Source organism: Aricia agestis, chromosome 1 (assembly GCF_905147365.1).
Source record: "Aricia agestis chromosome 1, ilAriAges1.1, whole genome shotgun sequence".
NCBI lineage: Eukaryota > Metazoa > Arthropoda > Insecta > Lepidoptera > Lycaenidae > Aricia > Aricia agestis.
The window spans coordinates 5,730,794-5,752,626 of NC_056406.1; the positions used below are offsets into that span (position 1 = coordinate 5,730,794).

General features: G+C 37.9%; 1 protein-coding gene and 1 pseudogene across 5 annotated transcripts; one reads left to right on the top strand and one right to left on the bottom strand.

Moving 5' to 3' along the window:
• Nucleotides 1-1,529: 1,529 nt before the first annotated feature.
• On the bottom strand, nucleotides 1,530-4,847 carry LOC121728116 (protein FAM183A-like). Of its 5 annotated transcripts, none has more exons than XM_042116264.1 (4): nucleotides 4,783-4,847; nucleotides 4,469-4,617; nucleotides 2,583-2,742; nucleotides 1,530-1,740 (listed from the first exon to the last, which is right to left on the bottom strand). In XM_042116264.1, the coding sequence occupies exons 2-4, from the start codon at nucleotides 4,590-4,592 to the stop codon at nucleotides 1,608-1,610; spliced, it is 417 nt and encodes a 138-aa protein (XP_041972198.1). In that variant the 5' UTR covers nucleotides 4,593-4,617; nucleotides 4,783-4,847; the 3' UTR covers nucleotides 1,530-1,607. The 5 variants fall into 5 exon arrangements, with proteins under 5 accessions (XP_041972198.1, XP_041972275.1, XP_041972339.1 ...); XM_042116341.1 differs by having other exon boundaries at nucleotides 4,469-4,593; nucleotides 4,783-4,841; XM_042116405.1 differs by having other exon boundaries at nucleotides 4,469-4,610; nucleotides 4,783-4,834.
• Nucleotides 4,848-13,494: 8,647 nt separating this feature from the next.
• Nucleotides 13,495-21,833, top strand: part of LOC121739906 — a 66,758-nt pseudogene continuing 58,419 nt past the window's right edge.

The following is a 21,833-nucleotide window of genomic DNA, read 5'->3' on the forward strand; positions in this document are numbered from 1 at the left end:
ACATGTACTTACTACAAAAAATCACGTTTGTTGTATGGGAGTCCCCTTTAATAATAATTTTATTTTGTTTTCAGTATTTGTTGTTATAGCAACAACAGATATACTTACACAATCTGTGAAAATTTCAGAACTCTAGCTATAGCGGCTCTTGAGATACAGCCTAGAGACAGACAGACGGACAGGCAGACGGACAGACAAAGAAGTCTTAGTAATAGGGTCCCGTTTTTACCCTTTGGGTACGTAACCCTAAAAAGTGAGTCCAAAGAGTTTAATTATCGTAAGTAGAATTATTGTCAACTGTATTACAATAGGTATTATCTGCTAATGGACTGCGATCAATTTTCTATGCACAAGTAACAGAATGCATAATGCACAGATTCGGTGTTTGCTGCAGACTGCAAACACTTGCTAATAGCTTCCGAAGTTCCACCAGAGTAAGACTCGAGCCACACTGAATAAGTAGCGACTAGATAGAGAATAGAGATGCAGAGCAGTTTTGATGAGAGACATAGTAAACTCAAAACTGATATTAATAATAACAATTACAATGTTATACAAATCTACGTTAGTATAGTAATAGGTATTACAATTTACAAGGAGGTTTTACAACATTAATTGTTATAACAGTGTTTGATTTACTCTCCCTACAAGATTGTACAGTATTTAAAAGAGTATTCAGCTAACTTCGAGTCGAAACTTCTGGCCGGGTACAATATAATTATTATTTAGTACAGATAAGTAAGGTATACGGTATACCTAGTAAAATCAACTATGGATATTTTGACAGACAATGGCTATTTTTATTACGGGAAATATACTGTTCCCATGGGATTAATTCCATCTGCGTCTACAAAGTTCCTGGCAGCCTCTATAGTCTCTCTTAAGAATTAAGATAAGAAAGGCTGGAGATGATAGCAAGCTCTACAATATTACTTTATTGTATGAAACGTTTACGTTTACGTTAACGCAATTTTGCTACGTGGGAGAGCCATGCTTCGGCACGAATGGGCCGGCTCGACCGGAGAAATACCACGTTCTCACAGAAAACCGGCGTGAAACAGCGTTAGCGCTGTGTTTCGCCGAGTGAGTGAGTTTACCGGAGGCCCAATCCCCTACCCTAATCCCTTCCCTACCCTCCCCTATTCCCATCCCTACCTTCCCCTATTCCCTTCCCTTCCCATCCCTACCCTCCCCTATTACCCTATTCCCTCTTAAAAGGCCGGCAACGCACCTGCAGCTCTTCTGATGCTGCGAGTGTCCATGGGCGACGGAAGTTGCTTTCCATCAGGTGACCCGTTTGCTCGTTTGCCCCCCTTATTTCATAAAAAAAAAACATAAATTTTAAAATGGCCTTGGTAGCCAAAGTTCGAAACCATACGAAATAGCAAAAAAGGTTTAAAAAATATTGAGACAGTTTTTTTTTTCATCTCGTAGCCGGAAATAGAACCCATTTTGTACAAAATTACATACATTTGGGTTTCGCCTACCATTCCTCTTTTTTAAAATTTACCCTTTATAATAATATTTAATAACGTTTTCCTTGTCTACCGATTTAGTGTTGAATGTTTGATTAAGACCAACAAGCCTAAGTGCTAAGTTTGAGAGTGTCAGTGTCTACGGCGAGGGTTGGACACGAGGATGACGATGTCAATCTTGGTGTCTTTGCTCTCTCGCCGCGGCTTGTAGAGTCTCCGGTCGCCGCGGTCCAACGCCATTAGCGGCTTTTCGTACCAGCCGTAGCTGAAACCAATATTAGATATTATGATCATAATTATGATCTCCACTTATTTGACGACTTTGACTGGCCATAGACGGACCGCAACTTACAGCCGGGACTCGGGACCGACTCGCGTCGGTCGTCGTCGCGTTGAAATTTGCACCGACCGCTCAAGAACTGCTCGAGCGGTCCGTGTATTGCGGATATGAATTTAGTATGGAAACTGCAGATCGCCGTGCGGAGACCGCATTTTGCAGTCGGTTTAAGCTGCAAGATGTGGTCCGTATATGGCCACCCAGAGCTAGTCCATAAGGCGCGTTGTGTCAGCGTTGCGCCGACGCAGCGCTGCCGTTGCGTTGTTTTACAAACAAATAACCAAGGTGTTCACACGGCGCGCTGCGTCGTGACATCAGCGCGCACACATGACGGACAGCAGCCCCCGAGACGAAGAAGGAGGGGGTGTTGACGTTAAGACTGCTTCGTAATAACGCTGCGATAACGCAGCGCCCGTGTGGCCTGCTATGCGTCAAACGGCAGCGCTTCGTCGACACTCGACGCAACGCTGACGCAACGCCCGTGTGGACAGGCTCTTAGGGGCAGTCAGTGCAACGTGATGCGTCGATGCAATTTTGTAAATGACCCATTCAAAACTGAACTTTTTTTTAAAATATGAGATACACATTGCGTTTGCGATATAGCCTGCCCATTTCTTATGGCTTCTTTATAATGTATCTACCAGCCCCAAAGCGCAACTACTCGCAACGTTTCTATGTGAATTGACCCTTATAAGTAGATTTAAAATATTTCTTTCTAATCAATTCATTTTTTACAGAATCACCATCAATTACAGAAAAAAAGAAATTACATTTGGTTCTCGGTAGCGGGTTCTGGGAACTTGGTCTTGGGTCCCTCTGCCCGGGTCTGTGCGACGTTGTGGAAGTACTCCTCCACCTTGTCCGCTTCCTGTTGCGACTCCGTCTTGAGCTGGTCGTGAGCTGCCGCTATTTTTCCCGCTACAGGAATTGCTAAAAAATCCATAGAAACTTTATTATTAACCAGAAAACCATTAGTTGAATCCATATTATAAACGCGTATTTGGTTATTCACACTTTAACCCTCTTTAACCGCTTAGTGGATTTTGAAGAAATTTAGTATGATAAAATTGACGGCACTTTGTGTCCCAATAAATTAAATTTAGGTTAATTTTAATTAAAGAAAAAATTAAGGTTCCCGCGTAAGAACTAAGAAGTTACACGCATATACAGCATGACTGGTGAGACATGTTCAATACTTAAGGAGAGTATTCGGTACTCGATTCTCATTATAATTATGTAATAAAATTTGGTAAATTGGTACTTAGTTTTTGACCAAATTTCCCTTTCAATAAATGAATCATGAACATAAATAAGTAATTACTATGCGCACGCGGTGTCCATGCGTTGCGTAAATAATTATTTAACTTAAAAGCTAACACTGAGTGTTAAAAGCCTCTGTAAAATAAAAAGATGAAAAAAAAAACTTTAAGCTACATTTACTCAGTGATCAATTGATATTTTTTTCCATGTAATACAACTAGCTATTTAACGATAAAACACGTATAAAATGACATTTTCTAAAAATGATTCCTAGCTAGATCGATTTATCGCCCCCGAAACCCCCTATATATATATATATATATATATATATATATATATATATATATATATATATATATATATATATATATATATATATATATATATATATATATATATATATATATATATATATATATATATATATATATATATATATATATATATATATATATACAAGAATTGCTTGTTTAAAGATATAAGATAGACAAATATCACGTCCTCCCATTGACTTTTGTAAAAACAATTTATATTTACGTTATTTACGAATAAAAATAAAAACAAAATAAACGAGATGATCTACGAGATTGCCCCAATTTCACCAACGTATGTTAGTGTTAACAGCTTCTTAAAATGTCATGTCTTCTCTTTCATTCATAAGAAAAATGAAAGAGGTAACGTGATACTAATTCGAGCGTTAACTTTAACAGTCGTTGGTGAAATTGGGGCTTAAGATAACGTTATGATGATACTCGCGATGGGAAAAGAGCAACTTTGTGAAAAACTTGAGCGCCAATATCCGCCCTGTCAGCCTTTAATTTACTTTCTTACTTTAAAGGGTTAATCAATAAGTAGGCCGGTAGCTGTCCAGGATGTTATGAACATGACAAACTAAGTATAATTTTTTAATCCCGCATACTAATACCACAGTATTACAATACCCCTAATACATAATATTTTAAATGCTAAAGTGTGTCTGTCTGTCTGTTATCTCTTCACGTTTAAACCATCGAACCGATTTTGACGAAATTTATGTTAGGTATTCAGATACTTTGAGTCTCGGAAAAGGACATAGTTCTCGCGCGATAATCGAAATTCTGCGTAACCGTAAGGGCCTTGCGGGCGTCAACTTATAGTATCTCTATAATATTATTTATTAGGGCGTTGGCTGCGTTGAGCGTGTGCCCGGCGCGGCTGCCCGTCGCGGGCGCCCTTGCCATAGTAATCGTGCGACGGCTGACTAGCTCAACGCAGCGCTGCTCTATGGGATGACATGAAACGAGCACGCCTCGCGGGTGGCCGCGCCGGGCCGGGGGCACGCTTAACGCAGCGAATGCCCTTATCACGAACATGCACAGAATACTAGTGATAATTATAAGTTTTCAATAAGACTTACCTCCAAAATTAGGTCGGTAAATCTTATAGTTTCTGAAGTGTTTCACCTCCCTGTATATGATTTCGTTCAACATGGATATGTCGATGGCCATGCGGACGCCGAAAGTGCATTTCTTGTCCCCCATACTGATGACAATAGGCTGCTAAGTGCTAGATTATTATCGGTTACGTAAAATAAAAGTAATTTGAAATAAGACAAGTAGAAACCAAGTAGCTGAGTAGGAGTTGTATAAGTAACATACCTTTACTTGTTATAACTTTACTTTTAGGGTATTTCTTTAAATTAAAAGATCTTTAACCTGTACAATTACTTACCTAATTATAAAAATTTAATCTAAAATTAGTATAATATCGAAAAATTGCAAGTAAGTAAATGTTTCAAAACACAATATTTTCAAAAATAAACAATTTCGTGTCAAAAAGACACCCATAATCCCGTCAACCTATTTCATATGTCAATGATCTTCATAGACAAAAATTAATTAAGATAAAAAATATTAAAAACTCTTACAGATTCATCGACGTTGGTTAAAATAAAAGTTTTTTGGGACTTGGGTAGCTATATTATAAGAATAATAAAAAATATCTACCACAGGGGTTCCCAAACTGTGCGCCGCGGCGACCTGTAGCCTTAGCACGGCCACTAGTAGAAATGCGAAAGTATGAACAAACTGTGGAGATAAACTTAAGGTAGCGTTCCGATCTTTTTACGTTCCCAAAAATTCAACTAAAATGCCACTTTATGACAGACTATAGTCCTAAAAATTCAAATAATATCCTACTCTATGACATATATTATAGTCTGTCATAAAGTGGCATTTTAATTGAATTTTTGTCGGTCGCGATTAGCCACGGTGAAGATCGGAACGGCACCTTTAGTTTATGTCCACAGTTTGTCCATACTTTCGCATTTTTACTGGTGGCCGTGCTAAGGCTACTGGTGTGCCGTGGAAAGGCAAAAGGGGCGCCGTGAGTCAATCCTTCATCATTATCCATAACCACAAATATTATAAAATGCAGGCAGACGATTAAATATTTGTTTATTATAATTTTACTAGATTAACCTAACTATATCATTAAAGGTGTTTATTTACTTATGTATCTTTTTGTAGTAGCTAGGTAGAGATGGGCGCCGTGACAAAATATTGACATTGTAAGTGCGCCGCAGGCTGAAAAAGATTGGGAACCCCTGATCTACCATATTGACTGGAGGCTGTCGGTGCGATGTAGGAAATGAAGTAATATATTATAGTATATTATATTAGTCGTTACCCGCGAGTCGCGACTCCGTCCGCCTGGACTTCAGTTTACAGCGCGCGGTGGTTCCCGTTCCCGTGGGAATGCCGGGATAAGATGTAGCCTACATTATTGCAAAGTATCCTAAGAATACACCTAATACTTAAACAAAATTGGTGTCAAATTTCAAAGCTTCGTAAAACCGGCACTCTCAAACACACCTGTACAACACAGTACAACCTGATTTTTAAAAAATGATACCTACCAACACCTACCAATTCATGGCCTGTATTAATAGTTAGTTAAGATTAAGTTATCTAAGAGTTGTTAATCGGCCTCAGTAATGGGTTTAGACCCGGGCGATACTAGATTAGTTTGAGATGGCCGCCAGATTACACCATTACCACGTACTACAAACGCTACATCAGCGATATTTATTGTTACTAGAGGTGGGCGACCTCTAGTAATAATAAATATGATCGAAATTCGACCTTAAATAATTATAAGATTGAACGCTATTAGTTCGCAATGATGTACCTAGTCGTATATTCGTAAATCCTAAGGATAATATTTATTGAAGTGATAATATACAAAGTAGATACCATGGTATTTTTTTGCTCCTCGTTGCGTTGCGTTTGCGTTTCCGCATTTTTTGTAACCCCTTTTTACAAAAGTTTCCAAAGTTTTTCGCTCGCGTATTAATATTATATAGATAACAATTATATCATCAACCCATGTGCTTGGGCTCTAGTGTGACTTACTGACTTCAGCGTAAACACTGCCTTGTGTTATGGGTAGTCTAGCTAAGAAATGCCGTTCCGCATTTCTCGGAAACTCCCACTGTACAGGGTGTAACAAAATTAAGTGATACCTAATACTTTAGGATGTGTTTGTGTCCTACATAGAGTGTAGTCACTGTGAAAGTAGCAGCACTAAAAGAGCATTTTTTTGTGATTTGCATGGGAAACTGCCCGCGCGTCATGAATTTTCCCATACAAGAGTTAAATTCGCGAGTTCAACTCGCATTTGGCATCGACCAAATGATGAATGAATGAGCATCGAGTTGAACTCGCGCACGAACGGTTCCGTACCATTATAGAGCAAAATTAGGCCGAAAATCGTGTTTTTTGTATGGCAGCCCTACTTAAATAATATATTTTTTTTAGTATTTGTTGTTATAGCGGCAACAGATATACCTACACAATCTGTGAACATTTCAGAAGTCTAGCTATAGCGATTCTTGAATTACAGCCTGGAGACAGACGTCCGTCTGTCAGACAGACGGACAGACATCGAAGTCTCAGTAATAGGGTCCCGTTTTTGCCCTTTGGTCAAAGAATTCTATTTAAGTAGACGTCTTTGGTTCGGGTACGGAACCCTGAAATGTCACTCTTTTTAAAAGTAGTTCTACCCCCTCAAACTCGGTGGTACCTTTTCTAACAGCACCGACCATGCCGAAGCCACGGGAACATTAAGAAATTCGCAATTCGTGGACAATGAGGTCGTACCTAGCCTCCAACTATACGTGGGAGAGCCTTGCTTCGGCACGAATGGGCCGGCTTGACCGGATAAATACCACGTTCTCACAGAAAACCGGCGTGAAACCTCGCTTGCGCTGCGTTTCGCCGAGTGAGTGAGTTTACTGGAGGCCCAATCCCCTACCCTATTCCCTTTCCTACCCTCCCCTATTCCCTTCCCTTCCCTACCCTCCCCTATTACCCTATTCCCTCTTAAAAGGCCGGCAACGCACATACAGCTCTTCTGATGCTGCGAGTGTCCATGGGCGACGGAAATTGCTTTCCATCAGGTGACCCGTTTGCTCGTTTGCCCCCTTATTTCATAAAAAAAAACTATATAAATGTCTCGGTCGGTTATGAGTCATGACTCGTGACTTATAGACATAATATGAGTCAGTCAGAGATTTTACGGTGTTTAGATTTTTATATTCAATCAGTTGTGTAAGAAATAAAAAAGATCAGGTGTCACTATGTGCGAACCAATATGAAGTCCTTCTCCGAAGATCCCGGAGTGAATTTAAAAATGTTTGGTACGGCGCTCGCATTCCTCACGACACATCGGTACGCGCGGGGACTCTCGCACCGAGCCCATGCTCATAAGCGGTAGCTATTTTGACGTTTTTATTAAATCGACTATGTACAGAAGTCTAAAGTAGTCAGTACACAATAGCCCACGATGGCCCACTGCAGGCCAAGCCATTGCGCGCCACACAATGGCGATGTCCTGTAGTGGCTCAGCATGGACCATTGTGAAGAGGCATCTTAATAACGAGTTACGGAAATTGGTCGTTGCTTTATTTTATTTATTTAAATCAGTCTACGTATGTATGTAGAGGTAAATATATAGGACGAAATATGATGATGTCGACCTGATTAGATGCTGGAACTGGAAGGTGGTCTCTGCAAAAAAAACAACAAAACCCATCCGAGTTTGGGTTCTTTTGATTTGTATTGATGAGTATCTTATCATGAGTCTGATGATGAGGCAGAAAGGTGATCATAGGAATTCTCTAAGTCCAATGAAACGACGTAGACGCATCGAGTTTTGGCTCGTTAGACTAAAATGTATTATCATCCTCATCGTAGCCATTTGTAAAATGATACTTAGATGCAGATATTAAGATATTATAATATATAATGCATAAGTATGTAAGGGATTTCCGCTACCCGCCCCGCCGCTCGCTTCACTCATGTCCATGGTCTCCGGCGATCGAGAATTCTGATCGATATTGGGTCGCACTCCGCGGCCGATATCTGCGGGACAACTATTTCATAAGACGTATAATTGAAATATCAGCGGACTCCCCGCCTTCCTTAATAGGGTTGTTAGGGTGAGGCCACACTGATCACCTTCAAATTAACCGTAAAAACGTGATAACCCTGTAAACAATTTTTTAAACTAAAATAAAAAGCCTAAATAGGCGTCAGATAAGCATCTAATGAGAAGTTTTTCTTACTTTATTCTTTAAAACTGAAACTAAAAAAAAAAACTCAAACTTTTTTATTCAGAATAAATTTTCACTTATAATACCACAAGAGCTTCAAAATTATCGGATATTTCCCGATAGGTTCGTTGCAAACAAATGAAGGATTCAAGTTTTCCTGAAAAACTTGACGACTTTATTTGTTTGCAGGGAACCTTGAGGGAAATGCCAGATAATTTTGAAGCTCGTGTGGTATTCGGGGGATTATTTTTCCGTCCCAAATGTCAGCCAATATAATTGCACCATGAGACACAATTGAATTCAACCTGTCAGTTTGACGTGTTTGTCTTTTATATATAGCAACTACCAGAGAAAATTTTCAAAAAATTATCAGTATAATACCATGTAGGTTGTACCACGTGACGTCGAATGGTGCAATTCTATTGGTCGATATTTGGGTCGGAAAAATAATCACAAATATTTTCTGAACGTCGTTACTACTGGTGTCTTCACCTACCTTTGAAAATCAAAATGCTGAAACTTAGTACCTGCCTGCGCGAGCGGCGCCAGAATATTATATCATGCATGTCAAATGATAGTTTCTTAAAAAAGAGACATCATAAGTATTATTTTGTTTTGTATATTATATCTATGTGTTCATTAGCGTTTTAATTGGTTTTCGTCAAAATAGTTACTAATAATAAATATTTTATTATAGTACGTTCCTGTCAAAAAACTTAAAAAACGCCCATGATGTAGGAGTGTATTTGGCAGTGAAGTCCCATCCTTATCGCAAATTCCTGTAGGACGAGGCCGGCTAAGTCCTCGTTAAATAATACGGAGTACAGGTGCTGGCAAACTGGTGGAAATTATTCATTCTATTGACACCTCGCCGCTCGCCGCTCACCGCTCAACCCGCTGAACTGATTATACATCTAGACACGTGGTAGCGTGTCAAGCCAAGTTCAAGTATATTAACAGAACTGGCGAGCAGCACCGTGTGTAATATTACACGAACCATTTGCAGCCACTTTTGACCCCCCCCATAATTCAGAAATAATAATTTCTGAATTACACGTAAACGTTTCAAATTTGTCTCATATATTGAGACCGGCGAGATAAATATATGCTCTAAGTTTCATAAACAGATCTCGAACGGTTATTAAGATATTAACGTCCGAAAATCTACATTTTTATCACTGACTGACTACTGATGTAAGTTTGAACTGGGAGGATTTAGGTGTCTTAACTGGCTAGGAACATTTTCTTTACAAAAAGTAATGATATCCCACCAAAAACATAAATGTAAAAAACGAGAGCCAAGTTTAATACTTGATACAACATACTTCGCTGTAAAAAGAATGGAGATCTAAATGAGTGCCAAGTTCTATGAAAAATCGAAATATGTATTTATAGGAACCAAATAACATTATGAATAAATAATAAAGTATATTTTTTTGCTTTATTGAATATCTATAACAATTGTAATTTGGGATCTTAAAGTAGATTAGATTTAACTTGGCCAGTTTTTATCAGAATTAAAATATTCATTTACTTTATGAAATTACTGATGTAATGAAAACTGGCAAAGTTTAAATACCATGGGAGAGCCATGCTTCGGCACGAATGGGGTAGACGTAACTTAGTCCAATTCAACCCCGCCAAGACTAGTGAATGACATTGAAGGGGGCCAATATTTGTGCAGGGGCCACATTACCACCTTTTCCCTGTAAGTAATGAATGCTGTTGCAAGTGTCCATGGGCGACGGTAGTTTAAACGTAAAAACAGATTTCGATCAATACGAGGGAGAGAGAGTAAGGAGAGTATGTTTTTCCAAAGCCCAAACTATATTAAGTACTATATCAGTTTAGGCTCTGAATTAAAACATTAAAACAGAAAAGCTTTCCACAAAAAATATTTTTTCAAGAGCTTTAATTCGTTTGCGAGCTACGAGATAGTAGATACACATACATATCAAACTCAGCATCCCTCGGTTTGCGGATGACTATCTTCTAATTTGTGGTAATAATGACATCTCATTTGGCGCCATTTCGCTAATGTTTGATTTTAGAATATCATTTGGCGCTCGCCACGGGGACAATGAATTTTATCATCACGAGAATTCCCGACGATTGCCGATTTGTCACCATTATTTTTACCGGGTTTTTTATTGTAGAAGATAATTGGCAATTAATTACGTAAAAAGTTTTCTACTCGGTCTTCTGGAATATGGCACAAGCCAGCGTAAATGTTTATGTCAGTTTTGTTTCCTAAAGTCTAAACTAGTATATAACTACTGATATAATTAAAAAAACCGACCAAGTGCGTCGGGCCTCGCGCAATATAGGATTCCGTAGTACTGCTGGTTTATGATAATTATTGTATGGTCATTGGTCAATGAATGTACAATAACGTGTTTTACACTACTAACAACATCATCTCAGTTAGGTACGTTTAAAGGAATTTGAATGAAAAGTTCCTTTATACTTCGCCGAACACATATTTTTTAGTTGATCGACTATAACTCAAAAACTTATGAAATCTCCTTAGCCGTGATAGTTTTCCTTTTATATTCAGCATATTTACTACTCCTGTGAATTTTTCACATTTCTAGAAGCACCCGTTTAGCCGGTAGAAGGGGGGGGGGGGACAACACTGGACTCTAACGATTTTTTCCACTTTAAAACTTAATATTTCACAAACAGATCCCTAAATCGGAAAATGATCTATGAATATTCATAATATTTTTAAAATACCTATCCAACGACACCCCACACGATGGGGTGGACGCTAAAAAAGGAAGGTACCATAAAAAAATATATTTTTTAAAGATTTCATGTACCATTTTGTCGGCGTCATTAATATCTGCATTCATGCCGAATTACAGCTTTGTAGATCCCTACGAATAATAAAAACTACTAGATCCTATAGTCTCTCAGCGAAACCGCGGACAGACAGACGGACGGACAGACCGAAACTATAAGGGTTCCTTGTTGACTACGGACCCCTAAAAATGAGGTGTAAATAAGTGCGTGTGTCTATTACACACGCACTTATTTCCCAGGAAACATAGTTAAGACAATCAAAATCAACAAAATTATCTTGTTGCGTTTGTAGCCAAAATGCTGAAGCAATTTTAATAACATTTTTTTGTGTTTATCGGGTACGGGGTAAGTCTAAAATTACCCAACATGTAATTTTTTATTAAGGGTGCTGGGTGGTCTATCTAAATGTTTTTTTCTTCTAGTTTATTATGTAACAGATTGTATGCTTCCTATTTTAATAATAACTATATTTTAACCTAATGCCTGAGATTTATTTCCTGACATATTAAGTTATAATTTAAAAAGGTATAATTAATTTATCAATCTTTCAGCGAAAACTTGAGGAGTGCCAAAATAAATATCAGTGATACTGATACGCGCGTATGTATACAAAATATTAATTAATTTGAAGCAGCCGTGAACGTAGCAATTCGCCAAAAACGTAATTAATACCGCAGTTCTACGGTTTAATGGATGTGGCAGTAATAACTTCGACACACGCTATAGAAAAGTACGCGTAGGTTGTAAAACCATTATATTATAAGAATCACCAAAGTAATGCACCAAATTTTATTGGAGTCCAAGGTTATGTAGACAAAACAAAAATCTTTTTGCTATAATGGTTCAAAGTTTGGAAAACCTCTAATATTTTTCTGTTTTTCAGTTGTATATTGTAGTTTATCTAAATACATTTTTTCTCTACATATCGAATGTAGGTAATTTACATGTTCGGCATTTTGTTTCAAATGCTACATTTTGATGGAATGTGAATCGATGCAGTTTCAAACATTCACTTATATTGGTATTTCTTTACGTATATTTAAAAATTTCATATGTTTTGTTAAATAACTGGCATCAGGCACCTGAATCGTGATAAAGTTGTGCGAGATAAAAAATTTAAAAAGTGACGGAACAAGTAATATTTCTAGTGCGAATTGCAATAGCGACCAAAGGCTAAAGGATCATCAATCTCATTGAAAAAGAATCTATTTGTGGCTGGCTTTTGGGCTGCTTGGGATAGCCTAACGCAGTATTTAGAATTTAGATAAATTTATCATTTTTGCGCTGCAATATTTTCAATTTGTAGCTAACAATCGTAACTACTAACACTAGTAATTAATCATTCATTTGACGACCTCTGTGGCTCAGTGGTAAGCGCGTTGGTAGCTTAAGCCAGGGGTCGCGGGATCGAATCCCGCCGACGGAACAAAAAGTTTTCAATATTCCCGGGTCTGGATGTGTATTAAATATGTGTATGATATAATTAAAATCTTAAATATATGTATATAGTATAAAAGTATTAAATATATTTCCGTTGTCTGGTACCTGTAACACAAGTCCTTTAGGTACTTAGCACGGGGCCAGACTGACGTGGTGTGAAGCGTCCATAGATATTATATTATTATTATTATTATTATTTAGTGTCCTGTGTGGTGAGAGATCAATGTCTATCGTGAACGGGGGTGTCCTTCAGCAACATTTCTGGAACTAACAGCCTGCTGTGGGGTGTGTCGTTTGACAACGATGTGTCCCATGACGTACTCCAACAGCTGTGAAGCTTAGGGCAGCCTTATGTAGCTTAGGAGTGTGTTTATTTGCACGTCCGATGCAAGTGACTCGCTCCAACAGTAGCTCATTAGGGGTGTGTCACTTACTGGCAACAAAAATATGTGCAAGTGACTAGCTCCAGTCCAGTGTCCCATGCGAGTGACTGTCTCCAGCAGCTAGCATATTGTGTGTCCTACGGCAGGGTGTGCACTGTGCAGTCAAGGTCACAGGTGGCGGGACAGTCCTCGCGTCAGTCGCATGTGGACGCGCGGTCGGAGCGCACGCCGCGGTGAACACAACTTTACGATAACGACAACGCGTCATTGGATATATTCTGTAAGTATACAAAATTATTCCCCATGCAAGATAATTTACAAATTAACTTTGGATACGCATTTCTAATGAAATTAAAATTCTAGGCTATTTAAAAATTAAAATATTTGATTAAGTAATAATAATTTATTCATCGTTTTAGGGTTCCGTACCCAAAGGGTAAAAATGGGACCCTTTTACTGAGACTTCGTTGTCTGTTCGTCTGTGTGTCCGTCTGTGTCTCCAGGCTGTATCTCAAGAACCGCTGTAGCTAGACTTCTGAAATTTTTACATTGTGTTGATTGTGTATATAATCTGTTGCCGCTACAACAACAAATACTGAAAACAAAATAAAATAAATATTTATCCCATACAACAAACGTGTATTTTTCGGCCTTTTTCGCTCTATGTCAATAATGGCAAGAGGTAGGCACTTGAATTTTGACACATTCTTTTGTTATATGTGTATTTTAATATTTAATAATAATATTATAGTAAAAATAAATGTTTTATCCCATACAAAAAAAATCAGCCTTTTTTGCTCTGTATCGGTACGGAACTCTTCGTGCGCGAGTCCGACTCGCACTTGGCTCATTTTTTAAATTATTTAATAACTAAAAGTCGAAGAGGTATGTACAATGTATAATATTATATCTACAGGTAGCTCTTTTTCATATTAATTTTATGTTACAATGAGAATAAAGGCAGTTGAAATTGTAAAAACAGTTTTTGAGAAAAATTACACAGCGCTGTAACTTTATATACTTGTGATAATATTTTGAAAATAAATTTTGTTTTATATCAACAACATGACCATTAACAAAAAATTAAAACCGACTTCCAAGGTAAAAACAATAATAACATCCTTATAATATGAACTAAAAAGTATTAAATAATTTTTCCTATCTAATAGTGCCTTTTTCCGAATTCGGCTAAACCTCTGTATTCAATCTTCATCATTTTAAAGTCGGTACCAGATAGCTGAATCTTTAGTTCTCTGACAGAATATTTGAAAACCCTATATCTGGGTGCTGTGGTCTAAGTTCCAATCTAACCTAACCTACTTTTGGACTTTCTAGATTGTGTTTGTTTTTGTTTTGGCGAGCCCCCTTTAGGGGGGGGGGGGGGGGTAGGCTTTTGAGAAAAGTTTATCTGAGCTTTTTTGCTTCCCTTGGCGCCCCCTATCGATTGATATAATAAAAAGGGGTCGTCATAGGGGGTTGTATTTTTGTCATCAAATTTTTTTTAAGTATTTTCGCCATACTAACGAGGTTCGTATATCGGCCTGTATCTGGCCGGGGGTTGATTTTTGAGAAAAGTTTATTTGAGCTTTCTTACTTCCCTTCGCACCCCCTATCGATTGGTGTATTCAGAAGGGGTGGTTATAAGAGGTTGAATTTTTTCGTCCAAATTTTTTTAAGCATTTTCTCTGTGCTAACGAGAGTCACATTTCGGCCTGTCTTTCGACAGGGGTTGATTTTTGAGAAAAGTTTATCTGAGCTTTTTCGCTCCCCTTGGCTATCGATTGGTATATTCAAAAAGGGTGGTTATAAGAGGTTAAAATTTTGACGAAAAATTTTTCTAAGTATTTTTTCAATAGTGCCCCGTTTCCTTCAGTCCAACCTAAATATGTGCCTTACGCTCTGGAGTAAAGGTTGAATTTGTTATTTATGTTCAATTTTTTGGTACTTGAAATATTATGTATTTTGAAACAACATTAAGTATATTTTTTTATATTAAAATCGCTTTGAAATATACCAAATAAATGAGGACATAACGTGATGACTGATGATATTTTATGGTGCTGTGTGTATATTCCATATACAACCATGTGAGTTGTGACATTGGTGACCCTGATATGAGTGATGATGATGATAATGAATGTAATTTGCATAGTAGCATATGCTTTCAGTTCTTAAAACAACGCCTAAACCCCCAAACTTGTATCTATAAGGAATCCGGAGTTCTCTTAGTATCTTCGGAACCATAGTATACCTTGGTGCGAAATCTTGCGTTTTGGTAGCATATGCTTAGGATGCTTCTCATCATATATATATACATAAAACCAAAATCACCATATGTTTCCATATAAATTTTGAGGAGTTCCCTCGATTACTCATGGATCCCATCATCAGATCACCATTTTTGTGAAAATGGGACCAAATTGGAGTGAAACCTAATATAACAAAACAAAAATTTTGAAAATCCGTTCACAAACGGCGGAGTAGTGGTCGAACATACAAAAATAAAAAATAAATAAATATCCACAGCCGAATATACAGAGTGTAACAAAAATTTATTTTTGTTACACCCTGTATAACCTCCTCGTTTTTTGGAAGTCGGTTAATAAAACAAGTTGTCGATGATTTGTACCTGTATAAGTGTATACTAATAAAACGAATTAACATTTAGGAGCTTACTAGTCACAAGTGCGTAATTTTTTAAATAAAAAAAAAAACACTTCACTTCGGCTGTAAAAAACTGCATATTTTCCATTTGTCGACGTATTGAACCTTGAAAAGAGATTTCATTACAGTTTCAAGGGTGACCACACCAACATTTACTAAACCAATAAACTAATATCAGTAACAAACTACCGCCGGTCATGTAAAGTCAATACGAAATCGAATCCTTTGACGGTATCATACTCACATACAACTCATTAAACTTACATAATAAGGCCGCGGTTTCGTTCTCTTCATTAAAAGTCTCCGCTGGAATTAATTAAAATTAAGTCGTCCAACTTTTTCATCGTTTAATCTTCATAAAATCTTCAAGTGATTGTTTTAACGTGTTTTTCTTTGGAACAAAAATTAGATTTAATGAGTCAATCGCAGCTTATACCGGCTATCGTATTAATTACAGAATACCGAGTATAATTTTATTGTAAAACTAGCTGTCCCGGCAAACGTTTTGCCATATAAAGTATTTCGCCCAATTCATCAAAATAGATTGAGTACTTTAAGCGAAAATCATAAAAGTTTATTGTGCGGGAACCGTACATTTTCCGGGACAAAAGTATCCCTTGTCCTTTCCCGAGACTCAAAGTATCTCCATACCAAATTTATCAAACTCAATTGAATAGTTACGCGCAAATCCTAAAAGTATATTGTGCAGTAACCGTACATTTTTCCGGAACAAAATATATCCTATGTTCGTCTTCGGGACTCAAAGTATCTCTATGCCAAATTTCAGCAAAATCGGTCCAGCCGTTTACGCGTGATGTCGTGATCACGCGAATATGCGTTATTTATTATTTGACGTGCTATTTATTATTTTTTATACTTAAATTAAGTTTTTTTTTATACCTAAAGTTTAAACAAATTAATGTGCCACGAGTCAAAAATATTATACTTTTGACTTATTTAATATTATGTAGTTTCATGACTCTTGTCGCTTTGGACCATAAGTAAATTCTATAAATGAACTTTCCGAAAGTATATTTTAGTACAAAGTCATATTATTATATTGTAGACGCGTAGCGGTCCGTAGGGGCGGGCGTAGCTTGCGCCTACGCCATGTCTACGGCCTACGTGCTACGCGTCTACGTTGTTGCTACGAAAAATTATATATAATTATGAGATTGATCCTATGAGAAATTATTTTATGGCGGTCATGGTGATCTTAAGATGGCGTGAATAGTATGGAGAGTAATATAGTACTAGTGTACTAGATCACTAATTATTACTTATTATTATTATTAGAAAAATAGTAGGTAAATTATGTGTTAAAATATGGGTTAGTTTTGTAAGCTATTTTCTTTTTAATTGATAAATATGATTGAGAATAATAATTTAATTAAGTATTTATATCGTCGCGTCGTTTAAAACGCACTGAATTTTTAATTCTATCATAATAGGAAAGTATTTGTCTCAAAGAGTATAAACAACGAAATATTATACTTAAGCGTTTCTGTCAGTAAATACGCCTACGAAATGGTATAATTATACTTAAAGAAGGCTAAGTAAATAATTAATATGAAGATTATGAAGTGGATTGTAAACTGTTTGCCGCCTAAATCCGTTGTTACACGTACTCGCTTTGATTCGGCACTTCGACATCTAATAATTAAATAATAATTTTTCATGTCAGTTTGTCAGTTTGGTCATGAATATACTTTGTTGGAATCAAGGGAGGACGGACGGAGGGACGAAAAGAGCGAAATTGTAAGTGGTCCTTAGTAGTCACAACGGAACCTTAAAAACACCATAGTTCCGTAGCAAAATGAATAAAAAACGGAACCCTTATAGGTTTGTCATGTCTGTTTGCTCGTCTGTCCGCATGCCACATCCACATGCATTTCCTCTGTATGAACTAGTATTGCAACTTTTTAACTAATTTACCACTATTAACTATTAGTACGGGGATGTACTATCAGACTAAGTTGAGTCGTAGGCAGATGGAGGATATAATGTATTATGTCAAACCCAGTCGACACTCGACAGACGAAAAGTATATTAACATGATCCGACCAAATGACGTAGGTCCGTCAATTGCCTATCGATTATTTTTTTCAATAGTACATGTATTTCGTGAATCAAAATATAGGTAAGTATTATAAAATGAGGGGGCATCATTTTGCGGGCTATAAAATCGTAGACAATTTTTTGCATAACAATGGTAGGGAACCTTTCGTGCTCGATTCCTACTCGCACTTTGCCGATTTTATTTCAGTTCGGTTTTGACCATACCCAGTTGTAATCAAGAGACGGATGGACGAAAAGACGAATAAACGTAAATTACGGGTACCTTGTAGTCACTTAAAACCCTAAAAATATCTCAGCGCCTTTTTGTTTTTTTTACATAATTTGATCGTGAAATGTGAATCGGGTGACCCTGACGCAACCCGACCAAATTACGTAGGTCCACCATACGACTTTGAATCAATTATCCTCATAATAAGTTGTAAAATAAGGTGTTAAATAATAAATTGATTTTATAAGAATCTTTAAATTGTACACAAATGCGCAACCCGTCAGTAATAAATGAGGATCATGTTTTTGTAGCGAGTATTCCCTTTGTTCTATAAAATAACGTTTATGTCATTATGAAATAGTGAACGCGACGTTTTACAATAAAACAGAAATGCAAACTCCAGTCGCTGTGTTCGAGCGTTAACCCCTCGCTTTCAGAGCGCAACAAGCATTGACTTGTTGTTCTTATATCAATAATTTTATATTAATAGAATATAATAAAATGCAGAAACTTTTTACTATAATTTTGTAGTTTGAAAACTTGCTACTAATGACAACGGAAACCTGTATTCAGCCTTTGTAGTTAGTTTGTCAAATATATACAAAATATATATAAAGCAAATTGCATAAGTTTTTTAATCTCATATAAAAGTAACTAAAATATCGCAAAAATATTCGATGTCGTGCAATTTTTGTACATATTTTCATTAAACATGTTACATGCGAGACGTTGACGTGACGTGAAAGATGTTTGGACGTGGGAGAGCCATGCTTCGGCCGGCACGAATGGGCCGGCTCGACCGGAGAAATACCACGGGCTCACAGAACGCGTGAAACAGCGCTTGCGCTGTGTTTCGCCGAGTGAGTGAGTTAACCGGAGGCCCAATCCCCTACCCTATTCTCTTCCCTCCCGTATTTCCTTCCCTTCCGTTCCCTATCCTCCCTCTTAAAAGGCCGGAAACGCACCTGCAGCTCTTCTGATGCTGCGAGTGTCCATGGGCGACGGAAGTTGCTTTCCATTAGGTGACCCGTTTGCTCGTTTGCCCCCTTGTTTCATAAAAAACATGATATGTTTAACATTAAAACATGATAAAAAACGTGATATGACCCCCCTCAAAATTTAGGTAATTCGGCAAATACTATCCATGACCACCGAAAAATCGTGTGTGACTCCCACAGGCTAGGACCACACCGACATTTTACATTACTAGATGACGACCACAATTGTGTTGCGCCAAGATTCGTCTATTAAACAGGAACCGTTCATTTTTCCAGCATAAAAAGTATTCTACTTATATAATTTTTCGGAAGTTAAAGTATTTGCATATTAAACAGCAAAATCGGTTCAGCGGTTTGGACTTAAAAAGGTAACAGGCACACAGGCACTTTCGCATTTATAGTATTAGTATGTACCATCGAGGAAGTTGATTTCTATGCAATTGACAGACCAACGTTATTTGGTCGAATATGTCAATTCATTGTTAATTGTGATCTGTCTGCTGGGTTTGACGTAACGCGACCAAACTACTTAGGTCCCCGATTTGCATAGGAATCAACTTCTCTGATAGTACATATACATAATATTATGCTTATTGCTTAGGGCCGGGACACAAAAACACGACACGACGTCGTGTCGTACCACGACATACGACGTCGTACGATGTCGTGTCGTAGTTTTTTACGACGCACGTCGTAGATTCCCACGACACGACGTCGTATCGTGTTTTTGTGTCCCGGCCCTTACCCAGTATCTTGGTAACTATCCTGCCAAAGGTTCAGGTAATACGGTTAATACAGCTCTCACGGCTGACGGCAGCTAGTAATTTGCTCCATCAACGTATTATGGTGCCATGAATACTATAGGTATATAGCTGTGTTATAGTACTATCTGACGAATTTGATTCATAGACAGCTGATTGTGGACCTACGTAATTTGGTCGGGTTTGTCAAGCTCATCCGACAGATCACGAACGTCACCATGCCTTGTAAAAGATCGCACCTCCTTTTTTCTTCCAATGAGTGGACTTTTTCATTTATAAGTTCCCACCATTGTGCCCTATTTGATGCCAGCTCTTCCCATTCCACTTCGGAACTCTTCATATGCCTTTTCTGAACATATTTAAATCTGAGGAATTGTCCACCTGAACAACGTTTGCCTTCCACGAGCTCAGAATAGAGCATACGTTTCGCTACCCTTTCATCGGACATCCTGGAAACGTGGCCGCACCAGCGTAGCTGACGTCGCATTAGGTAGGCTGCCATGCCACAGACGGCACGTCGTAGCATATCGGTGTTCCGGACACGGTCAGTCCACTTGATGTTAAGTATATCTCGCAGGTACACTTTATCTGTCTGAAGTTCGAATATGCTTGCGAGTTGCGATATTTCAGATGCATAAAAAAGGTTTGTAAGGGCAATTGCCATATAAACTTTAATTTAATTTTTGTTTGAAGCTTAAAGCTTAGGCCAAACCTACGCGATGGAGCGTCAAGTTATCAAATGTGTTTTTTGTATACAAATCACACATTTGACAACTTGACGCTCCGCTTCGCAGTCGCCTGGTCGCGTAGGTTTGGCCTAAGCTTAAGATCGTGTGACTAAGCCCGGCCGCAGATTGTCCGAATTTTGATCAGAAACAGTTGAATTTCGCCGGACCGCCCGCGCCACTCCGCACACTATCCGAAATATCCTTCCAGCGAGTTCGAGCTCACTCGGCTCAGTACAAAATGTAAGAGACAGCGCGGACGTTCAACTGTTTCTGATCAGAAATTCGGACAATGTGCGGCCGGGCTTAAAGACTTTCCTTCGAAGTTTTCAGCGTCCAAGTCTGCCTTGTTTGTGATGGTGCTCCCAAGGTACTTTTTATCAACTTGTTTTAGTTGCTGATCACCTATGTATGCATTGAAGTGGACAGCATTTCCGGACCTAACACCCATAACTTCCTTTTTCAAAATAATGTTTTTTAAAGCAAGACGCAAGCTTGGTTCGTTAAATTTGGTTATAACTTCTTGAAGACCTGAAGGAGAGTCAGATACAAAACAGATAATATCATCAGCATACATTAATTCAGTGATCACGTCATGCGAAACCTTAGTGTTCGCCTTGAGCCTTCTTAGGTTAAAAAGCTTGCCATCAGTACGGAAGCGTATTTCTATGCCATGCGCTTTGTTCTTTAACGCATCGTTCACCACAAAGGAGAAATATATGGCAAATAAGGTTGGCGCTTGATAAGTCAGTGAACCATCCATGTAGAAATATGTTTTAAGAGTTCCGTTTTTAGGTACCCAAAGGGTACCTAAAAACGGAACCCAATTACTAAAACTTCGATGTTTTGGCTAGTTTTGCTCTATAGTGGTACGGAACCCCCCGCGTGCGAGTACGACTCGCACATTGCCGATTTTCTTCTTCCATTTGAAAATTCAATATTATAGCCGAGTAAATAATTTTAGCAATGTACAATTGTGGTTTGGCTTGCAATTATCTCCACAAGTTATATTATCAGGGATGTCAGCCAAATCCACAAAGCAGCAAACACCACAACCTTTAATATTTTCCCAAGGGTTAAACAGTTAAATTACAGCTACATATTC